The sequence below is a fragment of the Corvus brachyrhynchos genome, unplaced genomic scaffold (genome assembly GCF_000691975.1).
Source record: "Corvus brachyrhynchos isolate BGI_N302 unplaced genomic scaffold, ASM69197v1 scaffold56, whole genome shotgun sequence".
NCBI classification, from domain to species: domain Eukaryota; kingdom Metazoa; phylum Chordata; class Aves; order Passeriformes; family Corvidae; genus Corvus; species Corvus brachyrhynchos.
Window position 1 is genome coordinate 10,447,323 of NW_008238664.1, and position 15,368 is coordinate 10,462,690.

General features: G+C 36.6%; 1 protein-coding gene across 11 annotated transcripts in view; it reads left to right on the top strand.

The window, feature by feature from the left end:
- Positions 1-14,424, top strand: part of NR2C1 (nuclear receptor subfamily 2 group C member 1) — a 47,715-nt gene extending 33,291 nt beyond the window's left edge. For all 11 annotated transcript variants that reach the window (XM_017737770.1, XM_017737778.1, XM_017737774.1 and 8 more), the window contains 6 exons: positions 2,629-2,791; positions 4,192-4,313; positions 7,333-7,472; positions 9,402-9,539; positions 13,227-13,332; positions 13,868-14,424. In XM_017737770.1, coding sequence (XP_017593259.1) covers positions 2,629-2,791; positions 4,192-4,313; positions 7,333-7,472; positions 9,402-9,539; positions 13,227-13,332; positions 13,868-14,042 — 844 coding nt within the window. In that variant the 3' untranslated portion in view covers positions 14,043-14,424. The remainder of the gene's footprint in view (positions 1-2,628; positions 2,792-4,191; positions 4,314-7,332; positions 7,473-9,401; positions 9,540-13,226; positions 13,333-13,867) is intronic.
- The last annotated feature ends 944 nt before the right edge of the window (positions 14,425-15,368 follow it).

Below are 15,368 nucleotides of genomic sequence, written 5' to 3' on the forward strand. Positions count from 1 at the left end.
TAAGGAGAAAAAGGTGGGCATATAGTGGCTGAAATACTGCATTTCCCCTGTGGTCTCTAATGCTTTGTGTAATTGCAAGCAGATCACTTTTTTTCTGCTCCTTTCTTTATATACTGCTTAGAAGGTCAATCTGACTTCTTATAGATGCTGATTTTGGCCTTTGCTGTGTCCTCCTAGGTAAAGAATGTAAGAATATGCCATGTAAGTAGTATTGTACCATGTGCTGATAGACATCACTCAATACTATGGCTGTTCAAAGACATGTCGTAATCTTTCATTTGCTGGCACTTCCAGATGCTTATTTTTGCCAACTTCAGAGTTTCTGTTCAGTTTAAAAGTCTGTCTATGAAAAGGCATCAGGTTCTCTCAGCCAGAGACCTTGAAAGAGCTCAGACTTGGCATACTCTTGTCAAGTAGGTTACCTAATAGTTTTACAGTGGGGAGGTTCAAGATAAACACTGCTGTGAAAGGGAAGTTGTTACTCAAAGAGAAATTAAAATTTTTCTCTAAATTATTGATTTCCTTGCCAGGCCATATGCCAGCATGATCTAACAGACACAGATGTTTATTGAGGAAGAAGAGTTTAAGGGACTTCAGAGAGCACATTTTATCCATCCACGCTTTTCATGTATTTTATTATATTCATTACTAGCAGCTACAGTAGTTACAGTTTCACTTTCACTGACATAAACTTAGAGTACAACTTCTGCTGCAAGCACCCCAGTGCTTTTATATTGTAATTTTACATGCCTTGTCCTCTAGTGCTTCATGATGTTCTTTCTTTACAGTTCATCTGCAGTTCTGTGTATCTGTTAGTGACTGAGCCTGACGAAAAGAGAACCAAATTATTTGAAGGAAAGGATATCAATGCCTTGTATTTTAATGTTGATTATGCTTTGTTTTCTCACTTTGTGGGCTAGATGTTCATAGCTCCCAGGCAGGCTTTGTTCTAGATTTTCTTTTCTGTGGTGTTTTACCTTACAGTCATTGCTCATGTTGGGGAGAGCCATGAGGAAGCAAAGCTGCTACTGACTTCTGCTGGCTTACTACTGGCAGTTTATGAGATAGGAGGGAGAAGATTTCTTCGAAAGCAACATTGAAGAATGAGTTGGGAAGAAAGTATCATGGGCAGACATGGTTAACAAGTGTACGTGCCCACACTATTTAAAAAGGACTCTTCAGCCTGTGCTAGAATAAATACAGGATAGTGACAGATGCATGTTTTCCTTTTGGGGAAAGGGGAGGTCTGATTCCTCTCTTAAATTTCTGTCCCTGCCACATGAAGAGCCCTGCAGAGATTCTGTTGTTTCCTAAAAAGCAGCTGTCACTGAGCTGCTGTGTTCACCTGTTCTGTCTAAGACTGCAAAGAGTGAATTGTGGAAGACCTGAAACTCAGATCTTCTAGCAGGAGTCCATAGCATAGTTTCTAGAGCTGAGCCATGAATGTCTTCCCTTTGTGGCAACTTTGCATATACCAGAGACAGAAGATGGCCCAGGTGTGTCTGTATAGTCCACTTGTGTATGCTCCAGTCACCCTCATGTGTACTCATCAAGGTACGCAGGCTAGTGAGGACCAAAAAGTAGTTCATTTACCATCCCAAAACTTGAGGCAGTGTCAGCAGCTCTTTCATTGTGGTATTTCATTTGGTTGTGAGTAGTTATGTCAAACAGCTCGATTTTTTTCAGCATGTTAGTGAATTCATATAGCTAGGGAGTGTGGGGGTAGAGAAGGTGGCCAAGTTACCGAGACTTTGGCATTAAATCAGTGATTTTAGACGCTGTGGTAATAAACATGTCTGTAAGTCGAGAATGAGCTCTACACACAAGCTGATAATCAACTTTTGTAAAAATCTCAGACCTCAGTGCAGAGGTTTTTCATGCAACACTATAGAAATGATGCTATTCCTAGGATATATCATCTGTCTGTTGGCAGTGATCAAGTCTGTGTATTTTTGATTGAAGGTGTGTCAGTTGTGCTTCTCAGGTGTATTTGTGAACAGAAAAACAACATGTGTTATCAAGCAGCGAAATATTGAGTAATACATCTGTGCTTGTCCTGACATCTGCCCTCTAGCATTTGTGCTTGTGAAAGCCAAGAGTCACTGCCACACAGCAGAGGGTACTCAGGATTGTATTGAAAGCATGGCAGTGCTTTCTCTTAAATATTTGGAAGCAGTCTTTTCAAATTAAGTTGAAAAATCTAACTACAAGTCATTACTTAACAAAAAAAATCTTACTCTGTGCTTCATAGCAGTAAAAGCCTGTAAAATTTACATGTGCACTAAGTGACTGTAACAGCAGTCTGATGATTATGTCCTCAAAACGCTCATGCCAGCGCTCTCAGTGAACATCACTAAAGAGATCTTGAGAAGCAAACTGTGATTCAGCAGCACAACCAATATGTCAAAACTGTGAATTTGTTGGCAACTAGTGTAAACAGGATCTGCTGCTAATTTTTGTTTCAGAGTTCGATGGAATGTCAGGAAAAGCATGCTACTGACTTCTATTTTCCAAATCTCACTCTTTGAAACAGACTTTACATACAGGTTTCAGACTTGTGCAGGTTCCTCTTAAATTGAAACGGTCTCTAAAATGAAATTTTCTTTTTGTTTGTTTGTGATCTCACAGGGCATTTGATACTCTTGCAAAAGCATTAACTCCAGGAGAGAGCACAGCATGCCAGAGCTCTGAAAGTATTGATGCCAGTGCACAGCTGCTTGGTGGAGAAACAAGCATGAACATTGTTGAAATAGAGGGGCCACTACTCAGTGATGCTCATGTAGCATTCAGGGTACTGAATAGTTTCTTACTGTTGACTGTTTATAACTATTTTGACATAGTAATGTACAATAATGATCTGATTAAATTTTATTTTGAATTTCTTAGAGGAGTATTTGTTCAGGTGTTGGCATTCATTTCCAGTCAATGAACTGCTTTTGTTCACTGGTTAACTCTTTGGGAAAAAGTACTGTGCTCTGCAGTGGTTCAGCTGCACTGGTTATTTTATAGTTTCTTACCTTAAAAATAGTGGGTAATCCATGCAAAAGGATTTACGTAGACAAATAATTTGCATGGAGTCAGCATTTCACTGCATGAAGCAGGTTCAGCATCCACATTCTCACTTGTTAATGGGTGTATCTGATGCAATCTGCAACTGCATTTTGAGACTTCTAAGTGTATTTGTCAGTTTCTTCTTTGTGTAGATACCCTGTTTTAGTATGGTATTAATTGACTTAACTACAGTTTCTGTGTTAGTAAGCCATGTATTTTCTGGATTTATTTCTCATTTTACAAGCCTGCAGCAATTCGTTCTATCTTTTTTTTCATCATCATAATTTTCATGGACAAATCAAAAAGCTTGTTTATCTGAAAACTTACTCAGTAACAGGCATTTGGTTAAACTTTACCCCTCTTATCAGCATCTGTTTTGATCATTCAAATGAATTTCTCTAATGCAAATGTCAGGTTTTTTTAAAAAAATTGCATTAGCCAGAACATTATATTAAAAAGTATTAATTTCTGAAGACAGAATTACAAGTTCTAAGCTATTTTGGGTCAAATCTCTTTCTTCACATATGCACATCACTGATTTTACTTATTAACATTGAGAAGGGTCCTTTCTGATGTATGTTGGTTATATTTTTTGGACTTGGGAGCAGCTGTGTATTAGGTGTTTTACTCAAACAGCAAAAGATTTCTCATGTATTTATTTTTAAAATATTAATTAAAAATAAAAGATGTTTTGTGAAATAGAATTCTCATACACACACACACACTCACTCGCTCACTCTCTCTTTCCAGGATTTGGAACTCCTCTAATGTAAGCAACTTCATTCCAGTTACAGTGATTATTCTCTCTTTTTCTTTGAGAATGTATCAGAAGTTGAGTTTTGAGATTTTCCATCTCCAGTTGTCCCAGACATGAATCTTCATCTATGAATCAAACGTTTTGTCTTTTTTGTTTCTTTGTAGTTGTATTACATACAGCATGTAATGGTGTGGCTAATAATGCAAAAGGCAGTTATTCTGTTTTGTGTCAGGATTATACCATGTTTATTTAAAAAACAATTTTATTTCTTCACTTAAAGAAACTCAAGACTGAAATTTTCCTAAGCATATTATGAAGAAAGTAAAATAACTGTCTTGCACTTTTTTCTTTATTTCTTTTTTTTTCCTACTTTTTTCTTGCAGCTCACCATGCCTTCTCCTATGCCTGATTATCTTAATGTTCACTATATCTGCGAGTCTGCCTCCAGGTTGCTTTTCTTGTCCATGCACTGGGCACGTTCCATTCCATCTTTCCAAGCTTTAGGGTAAGTGTTCAGTTACTCTATTCACTTACATTGTGGATGTGTGCTTTTTAAGTTTTGGTTTTTGCTGTCTTCTTTGGGGACTTTTTAAAATATAAAACTACTAATTAACACTGTTATAAATCTTAATCAGTAAGGCAAATTTTCTGCATCAAAACTACTCCCAGTTTGAGTCCAATTCAGGGCTTTGGTTGGGTTTTGAAGGAAAAAGGAGTAGATTTAAAACAATTGAATGCCCGCACACTGCTGCTTCTTAAATATATTTTGAGAAAATAGGAATTCCTATCAGCTTTTTAATAGCTACAGCCCTGTGCTACATCCTGATGCTTATCAGGCAATCACCAAAAAGAAGTCTGAATCCCCAAATATTTTTATCCTTATAAGGTGAATTACTAGTAATAATTCTGCCTTTAATAACCTACATGAAGAAAATGGTTAGCTAGGTTCAGCAAACATTCAGAATGAAGTTGTCTAATTTCAGAAGATTTGCCAAAATAAATGGCTCCTGTAACGACAAGGTAATTCTTACTATTGTTTTTGCAGTTTGTATAACATCCTGCTTCTCCATCAGAATTCAGTGTATCACTTAAAATTCTTAAGCTTAGTTTTGTAGTCCATTGCTGATCATCATGAAAAAAATCTCAAAACCGCATGGGGAGAACTGATTTATGTTATTTCAGAAGTAACTTTATGAAGATAGATCAAACAAATAAAGATACTGTATCAGCTCTGACACAAATGGAGAATAAATCATGTTAGTTTGTTGTCATCTGCAGTGTTTCTGTTTAATTCAATATCAAAATAGCCTGTGACTGTTACAGCAAAGAGAATGCCTTTTTAAAATGAGGGATTGTCCCATTTTCCAGGAAAGCTGTCAAAAGCAGGATGATCTGTGATTACCATTTGTGTTTACTCAGATGCTTAAGCCAAATGATTCTACACTTTTTAAGGAAACATACTCTATTGTGTGTAATTAAGCCTGTGTTTTGGAGAAGGAGAAAGGAATATTCTATAAAGTTAAAGAATAGTAAGGGTAAAAAAATAGGTAAATTTGATGCTTTATTTTGGTAGAAATTGTTGCCCTGGAGAATTTCAAAATGCATAGCACATGATGTCATTTTGAGTTTTTAAAAGGTTTTTGTTACAGAGAGACACTGCAAATTAGTACAAATTAATATTCTAACAACAAATGCGAATTGCTCCTTTGTAGTAGGAGTAGAAGACCTCTCTCCAAAAAGATTTAACAAGAAAAATCTGCACATGCTCTTTTTATCTGTTACTTCACAATATATTTTTCTGCTTGAGTAAAAAATATGGAGGAGTAAGCTGCCTTAATAGTGTTAATCTTCACCTGTGATAGCATTTATAGACCCAGTCAAGATCATGGGCAACAGTATATAAATTACATAAATTCAGCTTTCCTTTGAAGTGCTTAAAATGCAAACTATGTTCAAGTGGAGATTTATTTGAAATTAATGCAGCCTTTATAGTTTGAGCACATTATATCCTATAATTTTGACGTTTAGAAGGGTGACTCATTTCACTTTTAAACTGAAGGGAAATTCATGGAGCATGATGGGTAATGGTTTTGTAAGGAAGATGGATAATTGTACCTAGGTTGTTTCCTCCCTTGGGCAACACTCTCCTTTAGTCACAGCAGGATAGCTAACTTTGACCTAATGATGTAGTTAATGATGCCAGGTACTGATGAGTTCCTCTTCCTACACAGGCATCTTTGTACACAAGAGAGTTTCCTACTGCAACGTTCACCAAGCTGGTTACAGCCTCTTAGTTTTGTGAGGCTGCTTAAGCAAACTTAAGAAATGGTTTTGGTCTAAGTTTGATCAGCCATAAAGATGCTCTAGATGATATGTTTATCTACACACACGTATCAGATGCGTAGCCAGCACACCCTGTTTTCAGTGGTGCTCAGCAGAGTCCCTTGGACTATGTTAAAGGAGATGAATGAAGATGTGACAAATATGTGCAGAAGCTGCATGTGCTGGATCATGTCTACCATAATAAGAACTTGATCATAGTAAAAAATACTGCTCTCAGTAAGCTCTCTGTAATCCAGTTAAGGACAAGTCTGTGTTCACCTGTCATTTGGCATCTTAGTATTGCAGGAAATCATCAGAAATGTTCTGGAAGATTACATCAACATCCTTGCAAAAATCCATTCCACTGTATTTTTGTAGTTGAAATCCTAGCTTTAATATGCTTTTCTTCTTTGATAGATCTTGTACTTCTTTTAAATTTCCATTATTTATATTCACTGGCTGAAACTGTGAAACCTGGTACCTGAATTTGACTCCTCTCTGGTAGGATTTGCTTTCTGAGGTACTGAGCTCTTGTTAAGCTCTGTGAGTTAGAGATGCTTGGCATTACTGAAAGTTAGGTTACTAATACAGAAGTGGCTGAATATGAATTGATATATTTAATTTTAAGCTACAGCAAAGAAATCCTTATGACTGGTATTTCTACTTTGAAGTCCATATTTCAAACCTTATTCCAAACCTGAAAGGGATGCAGAAAGTAGCAATCAGGAAGCTCAGAAGCTTGATCACACATGTTCCATTTCACCTGTATCTTTAATTAAAAAGTTATACCAACCTGTCAGTTTTCAAGTGAAAAAAAAAGGCCTTTGAGTCACTTCTACATCCACAATACAGGAACAGTGCAATCTTTTTTTGTCCATGCATATAAATGTTGTTCTAAATCCTAAGAAAACTAGCGTGATGGAGTACACTGAGACAGTTGTCATTTACTGCAACTTCAGCTTGCTTTTGTGATAGAAATCTGTCTCCTTTTAGGTCATTTAAGCAAAAATTTATTGCTTCACAAAAGTCACTTTAAACCAGGTATTTTAATTCTAGCATGCAAAGAAAAATGATGCAGAACTTCATTTTGGTATTAGTTGTAATGATTGAATTAGATTAATGTTTTATGAAGTGTTCTTCAAATTAAAAAAAAGTGTGAATGCAAATAGCTGGTTTTACTAAATTACTGTGCTTTTTAATAGACAGGATAACAGCATATCATTAGTAAAAGCCTGCTGGAATGAACTTTTTACACTTGGTCTAGCACAATGCTCACAAGTTATGAATGTGGCAACGATCTTAGCTGCATTTGTTAATCACCTTCAAGGCAGTTTACAACAAGGTAAGGTGTATAATATGCACATGCCAGACTTGGGGAATTACTTGATATTTTTTAAGTTTTGAACTGCACAGAAGCTTTTTATTTATCCTTCAGTTGTTAATGTAAATTTACTGTTTAAAGAATTTCATGTTAGTATTGAAAGAAAATGATACTAGCAACTACAGTCCACAAGATGGAATTTTTTAGTAATTTTGCAAAAGTCAGCTATGCTGATATTTACCTCCAAATGAAAAAAGATATACACACTATTTTTAGTTTTGTATATATATAATCTGTCTGCCTAATAGAGATTAGCATTTACTGGGGGTGTTTTTATTGTGTGCTGTAATTTCTAATAGTGTTATGCAGTCCTGTTAATACCATCAGCCCAAATTAGGAATATTTTGGGCAGCATCAGTGTTAAGAACACAAGAGTACTGTGAATATGGTTCCTCTGTATGAAGGATACAAAGTAAAGAATGACCCACCTGTCCTTGCTCTTCATAGCTGTGACACAAAGCAGCTGAATGCCAACTTGGTGATGCAGTTCCTTTACATAACTTGGCTTGTTGACTTCTGTGTATTAGTTTTAGTCTACGTGCAAGTCTTCGACAGATCTTCACTAAGTACACTTTGTTCCTTGTTAATCCTATGTGCTGCATCTTTGGCATATTTTTCATTCAAATGAAAGACATGTCAGTTGGCCTCTTTAATTCTGTTCTTCTGAGCAGGAGGGGAGTCTTTTAGCTAAGCTTTGTGTGCTTGTGGACACTCACAAGGTTGTCAGCACTAAAAACTAATCAGTCAATAATAGTATAGTCTTCATCTGTTCAGTCATAACACTTTATTTTTAAGGTAGATGTATGTAAGAACCCTTAAAAACAGGCAGAGAAATATTCTTGCAGAGACTTTGATGTATATACAAAAATCTAAGCATTTTCAGATTTAACTAAATTTTTGAGTTGTTTGCTGTTAGGGGTATGAAAATGCATTGTTGTTGATGCTATGCAAATGCAGATTGATAAACGGGAGAAAAACAGCCCACCAGACTAGATTTTTCATCTTCTTTTATGATAAGGTAATTAAAGAATTATTTCTGAGGGGTTTTCATGATTTAAAAATATCCACAAGATCCTCTTATAAATAACAATAGTTTAAAACAAACTGATCAAATCGTGAGATGTACTAGATCAGCTAAAGATACTAACAAATATGTGATTGTCTCTAGGACAGATACAAATGGAATCTGGAAATTTTGGTCTATGTAATATTTGAAGTATGTTTACCAAAAGGGTATTGTAGTAATTAGTCTTTACAAATGCATATTTCTACCATTTAAATTGGGAATTCAGGTTGACTGCAAGAACCAGTTGTGCAGGATGCCAGCTGCAGTATCTCCAAGAGATACCAAGTTTCTGGGGTCTAGGGACTCTAATTTGATGGGTTATGGAGGGAATGGGATTTTCAGGCTGCTTTGCTATTGGTGACTCACAGGGAACAGCTCTGCACCAACCACATTCCCCTCAGTGCAAATCAGGGAAGGTGTATAGTACCCCTTTCCCAGCAGTGGCACAGTCTTTGACTAAAATAACTCATGTACACTATCCTACCATGTGGTACCAGATCCTTAGACACAGAGCACAGGTCTGCAGTAGCAGTGTATGCTTTACTTATAAGTAGTCTCTTCCTTCCTTGATCATTTCAAGCTCTAGTCCATGCCTGATTACTGGAAGCATTAGTGGCAGGAAAAGCCCGAATTGGAAGGGGGGGGGAAAAAAAGTCCATAATTGTTGGTGTCAGGATTATTCAGACCAAATAGGAATTTATAGATGGCGTAGATTTCCCATTGTTTGAATTGAATAAAAGAATTCTTTTTAAAATTCCAGTGTGACCACGTTTTTTGCATGTGTGTTGACTTGGGATTTTTCATTTATGTGTGTCTTGATTTAGATAAGCTGCCAACAGACAGAGGAAGACTAGTAATGGAGCATGTCTTCAAATTGCAAGAGTTTTGTAACAGCATGGTTAAGCTGTGTCTAGATGGATATGAATATGCATATTTGAAAGCAATCGTCCTCTTCAGTCCTGGTATGTAATTAATCCAAATGTAAAATTTTAATCTGTGCTAATTGTTGCCATATAACTGTTTCATTATATGCAGTTACTGCCTCATTTGTTGAGGAATCTTGGAAGGTGTGTAAGGACTGTAGGAAGAGGAGGGTTATCTTCTAATGTAAGCAGTTGAATGCTGCTTTGGGGATTTGGGGGGGGACTTTTATTCTTTTTATTTGTAGATTTTTATTCTTGGTTCTGTCACTCATGCTTTTTGTTGGTTTGGGTTTGTGTTTTTGGTTGTTTTGGGGTTTTATTTATTTATTTATTTATTTATTGCTTTTAATTCTGTGCCTCCTTTCTGGGGTCCATTTTCTGAAGACCTGTAGTTTAATTTTCTGAAGTACATCCAGATGAGACAGATTGAAGTTGGGATTTTAATATATGAAAGACTATCTGGGCAGCAGTTCTCACATTCAGAATTACAGAAACATCATCTCCCTCCACACATTGTCCACACAGACAATGCATATAGCATTTCTGGTGAATGAACGCCACAAACATTCACTTATGTTATTATTTCTGTCTTCTAAACAGTATTTGCTTAATGTACTCTCAGTAGCATTAATGGACATACAATTAGACAGTGCAGGTCATATAACTACTTTCCTTCTGGGTGATTAGTTTACAATATGGAGGAAAGGTTATGGTAGATATTTAGTGAGTAATCAGACTCTGTAACCCATATGCCTGGACTGCAGAAAGTTGCAAAATTAATTTTCTTTATTTGAAAGTTGTAGAATTAACTTTTCACAAAAGGCATTCAGGTATTGTATCAGCATCCTGCAGGCCTTAGATTCATCATTCAGAACTGGGATTTAATATAAAGTCAAACCCAAGTCTTTTAATGAAAGAAAAATGTACAAATCTCAAGTACTACTCTATCTCCAAGAATTTTTCACTGCCACATTTAGAAAGTATATCTTCAGTTACTCCATTTTGCTTCTCTCCATGAGAAGGTTTAAAAAGCACCAGCAGCTTCTTTAATCCTTGTTGCTCTGCCTTTTGTAGATGCTGATGTCCTGTAGAAAAGATTGGAGCAGATGTGAAAATGCCAACAGAATCTTAGTGACCTGCCCCCTGTCAGTAGTGTAGGACATGGAGGAGATCTGGGTATTTGGTTCTTGTCAGTTCTGCAGACTTACTAGATGCAAGAAGAACTTTGTTTTTCCTTCCAGTTGCAGTTCACCCTTACACAGAAAAATTAGTTGATGTGAGGAAATCTTTTGGAACTTGGACACTTCCAAAATGTAAATTTTAAGCAGGTTTTCTAATATATAGAATTTATACATTGTGAGGTTCTTGCTTTGCCGTTTCCCTCAGATTTGCATGATCTTTTCTATACGTAGTATCTACAACTCCCAGTAATAGTGGCAGCATCAACAGGGCAGAATTCATGGTATTCATCTAAGTGCACAAACAAAATCCTGCATATCTTCCATTGCTACCTATATATATATATATCTATATATATATATAGCAGTAATGGAAGACTTCTGAGATGAAAGACATTCTTGCAAATGAGAGGTGGCATAAAGTAGAGTCAGAACCCTTCAGGAAAGATGATAAATTTCCAGAGGATATTCCTATCGTGATACTCTTGTATTGTGGATCACTAAGGAAAATCAGATCCTGAGTGTTTTCACTATAAAACATAATCCTGCTGTCTGTCCTCATGAGTAGAAGAGTCTTGCATGGTTTTATGTGTTCGCTTGTACAGTTCACTGTATCACTGAAACAGTTTCAGTTTGCTGATAAGCAGGGCTCACCATTAAACCCACCAAGTTTAAACATAATATTAAGCATGCTTGAAAATGTTTGCAGTTTTTTTTCTGCTGAGGACTGAACAGTTGCAAATACACAACTATTACAGAAGAGTCTTCTTTAAATGGATGGTAGGAGGGTGTTTGCTGGTTTAATTTTAGTAGATAATGCTTGCAGGAGATGTAACCCCAAAATAGTCCTTTCATGGCATTCCTATACTGAGAACTGGTAGGGGTTGCTCCAGGAAAGAAACAAAATTATGGGAGAATACCTCAAGTCCATTTTTCTGGAATGATGTCCACTAGGATTTATGATAGAATTCTCTGGCCTGTGTGGAAAAATCAGTCCCGTTAGACACCTAAAAATACTTCTCTAGGAACCTTTCACTTGCAAAGTAGTATTTACATATTTGTTTATGTAAATACGTAAACAAATGAGGTTTATTTGTCTCCTTCCAATTATATTTGACAACACAAAAGGTAGAAGGAGAAATATCTTGGGAAAAGTCTTGTCCAGTCACATGATTGAGAGAAATTTTCTTTAGCTGATGTTTTCAAATTCACATTACTAATGAGTAGCTGCTTTAATGGCAATGTGTTGTCAGTACTCTTGATACTGTGAGCTGTGTAACAAAATCTTCATACACGTGAAAGTTATGTTTAGTAGCTTGAACAGAAGGGATGTCCTGGCAATGACTCACAAGCCAGAAATTATAATTGTAGGGATTTTACTGCTCTGCTGCAGGATGGAGCTGGGCTGTGCATGCACCAGAGCCCTAAGGTAAGAACCTCTGCTTTAGTAGGCCCTGGTGATTCAGCTGTGCCAAGCCAGCTGTTTGATTGCCACAAGACAGCCTTGGGCAAAGAGATTAGTGGAAAGAGAGTGCCAACAAGAGTTGACATCTTTCTAAATGGCTGCAAGTGTATGAACAGTGGTCTTCAAACTACTTTTCCCAGCAGTTCACTTCTTGCTGTGTTCCTGACATGGCTCTAAAAGCAGTGGCATGAAGTGGTGCGTTTTGCATGTCAATACTAACTCTTCATCTACATGGTTTGTCATGCTACTATGATAGTAAAATTTTTGCATTCAGATAAATAGATGGATAATAAAATTACAGACCATGTAGAGAGTTCAGAATTACTGGATAATAATTTCTGAAAGTGACTTGACAGTTAGGTTGATGTCCTTTCTATTTTAGCAACAGTTACATTTCAAGTGTTCAAATCACTGCTAAAAATTAGGATTAGCACACTTGAAATTTTTGCACCAAATAGTTGAAAAAGAACAATCTGCTACATACAAGCCTGAGTTCAAAAAGCATTTGGACAGTGCTCTCAGGCACATGGTGTGATTCTTGGGGTGTCCTGCGCAGGCTCAAGAGCTGGACTCAGATGATCCTGATGGGTCCCTTCTAACTCAGTGTATTCTATGATTCAGTGCTGTTTTCTACATGTTTTAGGAAACAGACAGTTCACAGCTTTTTATTCTGCTTCTTCCGCTGATGTTAATTTTATCCTTCACTTTTCACCTAAATATTATTTGTGCATCCAGTGTTCCAGAAAATGTCAGTGCGTTGAAACAATCCTGTTTTACTGCTACAGAGAACAGAGTTGTATCGTCAAGATTAATGTAAACATTTGTAGTAGGTTGAACAACATTTCAAGCACTGGATTTATTTGAACCCTTTAAAATGTCTGATTTTATTTATGGAAAATTAAGTAAAATGTGTAAATGTAAAGAAAGAGAAATATAAGGAGGTAAAGTAGTGTCTACCACTAAAACTGAAGTTGCTGCAGGTACCACATAATGACTTCAGTATGTTGGCAACTGGATAATCTGTATGGATTTTAGTTCATTTTCTGTAGAACAGGTATAACAAAGAAGAGGGTTTTTTTTCAGATCACCCAGGTCTAGAAAATGTGGTACAGATTGAGAAATTTCAAGAAAAAGCTTACATGGAGTTCCAAGACTATGTAACAAAGGCATATCCGGATGATACTTACAGGTCTGTAATCTTAGATGCTTGATTGATTCTCTTTTCAGAGTCATTGGTGATACTGATTTGTACAGTATTTCATGTAATAGATATGTACATTTTCTTCTTACCTCCTTAAAGTTAAGAAATTACCTTTAGAACACTTGAAATATTATGCATGTGGTCATACAAATTATGAGTATTATTTGTCATCTCATTATTAATTTCTAAAATTAAATATCAGAAAAAGATAGTAGTAACATTCAATTTGAATTGCATGTATTTGGACTATTTCCTCATTTAGTCCTAAGTCCAAACATTATATATAGTACCTGTCATTGACAGGCAACCTCACATTTTCTGTACTGTTCAAGACATGACTAAACATAAATGTAATGCTCTACTGATTTAGATATTTAAGCCTTTCATGAACCAGATATAGCAAATTTTGACCAGTAGTGTCCACTGTCAGTTTTTTCCTCTTCTTTTACTAATAACATCATGGAGAGTAACACTAAAATGTGTGATCTGCTAAGTAACACTTTTCACCAAACTTATTTTCCAGACTATCTAGACTTCTTCTCCGATTGCCTGCTCTTAGGCTGATGAGTGCTGCCATCACTGAAGAGCTGTTCTTTGCAGGACTAATTGGAAACGTTCAGATCGATAGCATCATCCCATACATTCTGCGAATGGAGACAGCAGACTACAACTCTCAGATCATCGGTCATGGCGTATAAAAGCAGCAGTCCAGGATTCTGTACCATGGCAATCATGGTGATGTAAATGCATACCCTGTCTCCAAGAGATGGTAATAAGCCTTCCAGTGCACCTTTCCAAAGAAGGCTCATATTCCTCCTTTCCAGTACACTTGGGAAACATGGTGGAGTGTATTGGGATATAGGATCACTTCCTGTTCTTCATCTGTCTTCAAGGACTTGTAAATGAACTTGATAACTGAAGAAAGTCAAGAATTGTCCATCCTATTTTTGTAGATAGACGGACTTGGAATATTTGTTTATGAAGTCCAGGCTTACGAGGAAACTGCAGAAGCTTTGACTGAACTAAGTTATCTCAACTTAGTTTGATGTTCTAGACAAATAAATTAACTTTCCTCTCTGAGTTTTGTTTTCAGTGTTTTGCTACTAATTCTTTCTCACGTATAAAATAGAAAATACATGATCAAACATCCTGAAAAGGCCAGTTTCCATGCAGACAATACCCAACTTAGTTTTGGCTGTTGTTTTGAAGAGAGATTTGTTTCTTAACAATTAAACACTGGATTAAACACTGGATACCATTACAAGTGCAGGGAAAGTAGAGGAAGTTCACATTTTAAAATATTCTGGTGTTAACATTGATGCAGTTGATCAAAAGTGAAGCAGCAAAGAGAAGTGACTGTTTTGCAGATGCAACAGAATATTGTATTGTAGCAATAATGTGGTAGACATCAGCTGTTTTATACTATGAAAAACTAACAGACAAGTGTATACTGCAGGCATTCAAAGACAGCATACTCCTGCTTTTTCTGGTCTCAGAGCTTTTTCACCCTACCCCTCCCTCTTTCATACTCAGTGCCCAGTAATGGAGGCATTCTAGATGCCTCTTAATTTGTGTCTGTGGCTTTATTTTTTGTTATTGTTAGCCCTTTGGTATGTAGTTCTCTTTTCCAACCAGTCCTGAATGATTACTTTTCAAATTTGAGTCTGTCAAATGCAGTGCCCTTCTGTATGAGAGCATAGCCTCTGCTTCTTTTCCTTTCCTCATTAGGAATGGGTCTAGATACTCCATACATGTTGCCTGAATCATACTCCATAGCTCCATCTAAGGATGAGTTTCAATGTTTTTCTGTCTTGAGGATGTGACTCACTTGACAAGTAACACTGACATGTGGTTGCTTCTTGCGTCCTTTTGCAACAGGAAATTATGCATCCCTGGCACATTTATTTCCTGTTGCTTAAAATGAGAGAAGTACGCTAGTGAAAGTGGTGGTCTTCTTCAGACATTAGCATTTAGGATTATCTGAATCTTGGGTCAAGGATGAGTTCTATTTAGTGTGACCCCTT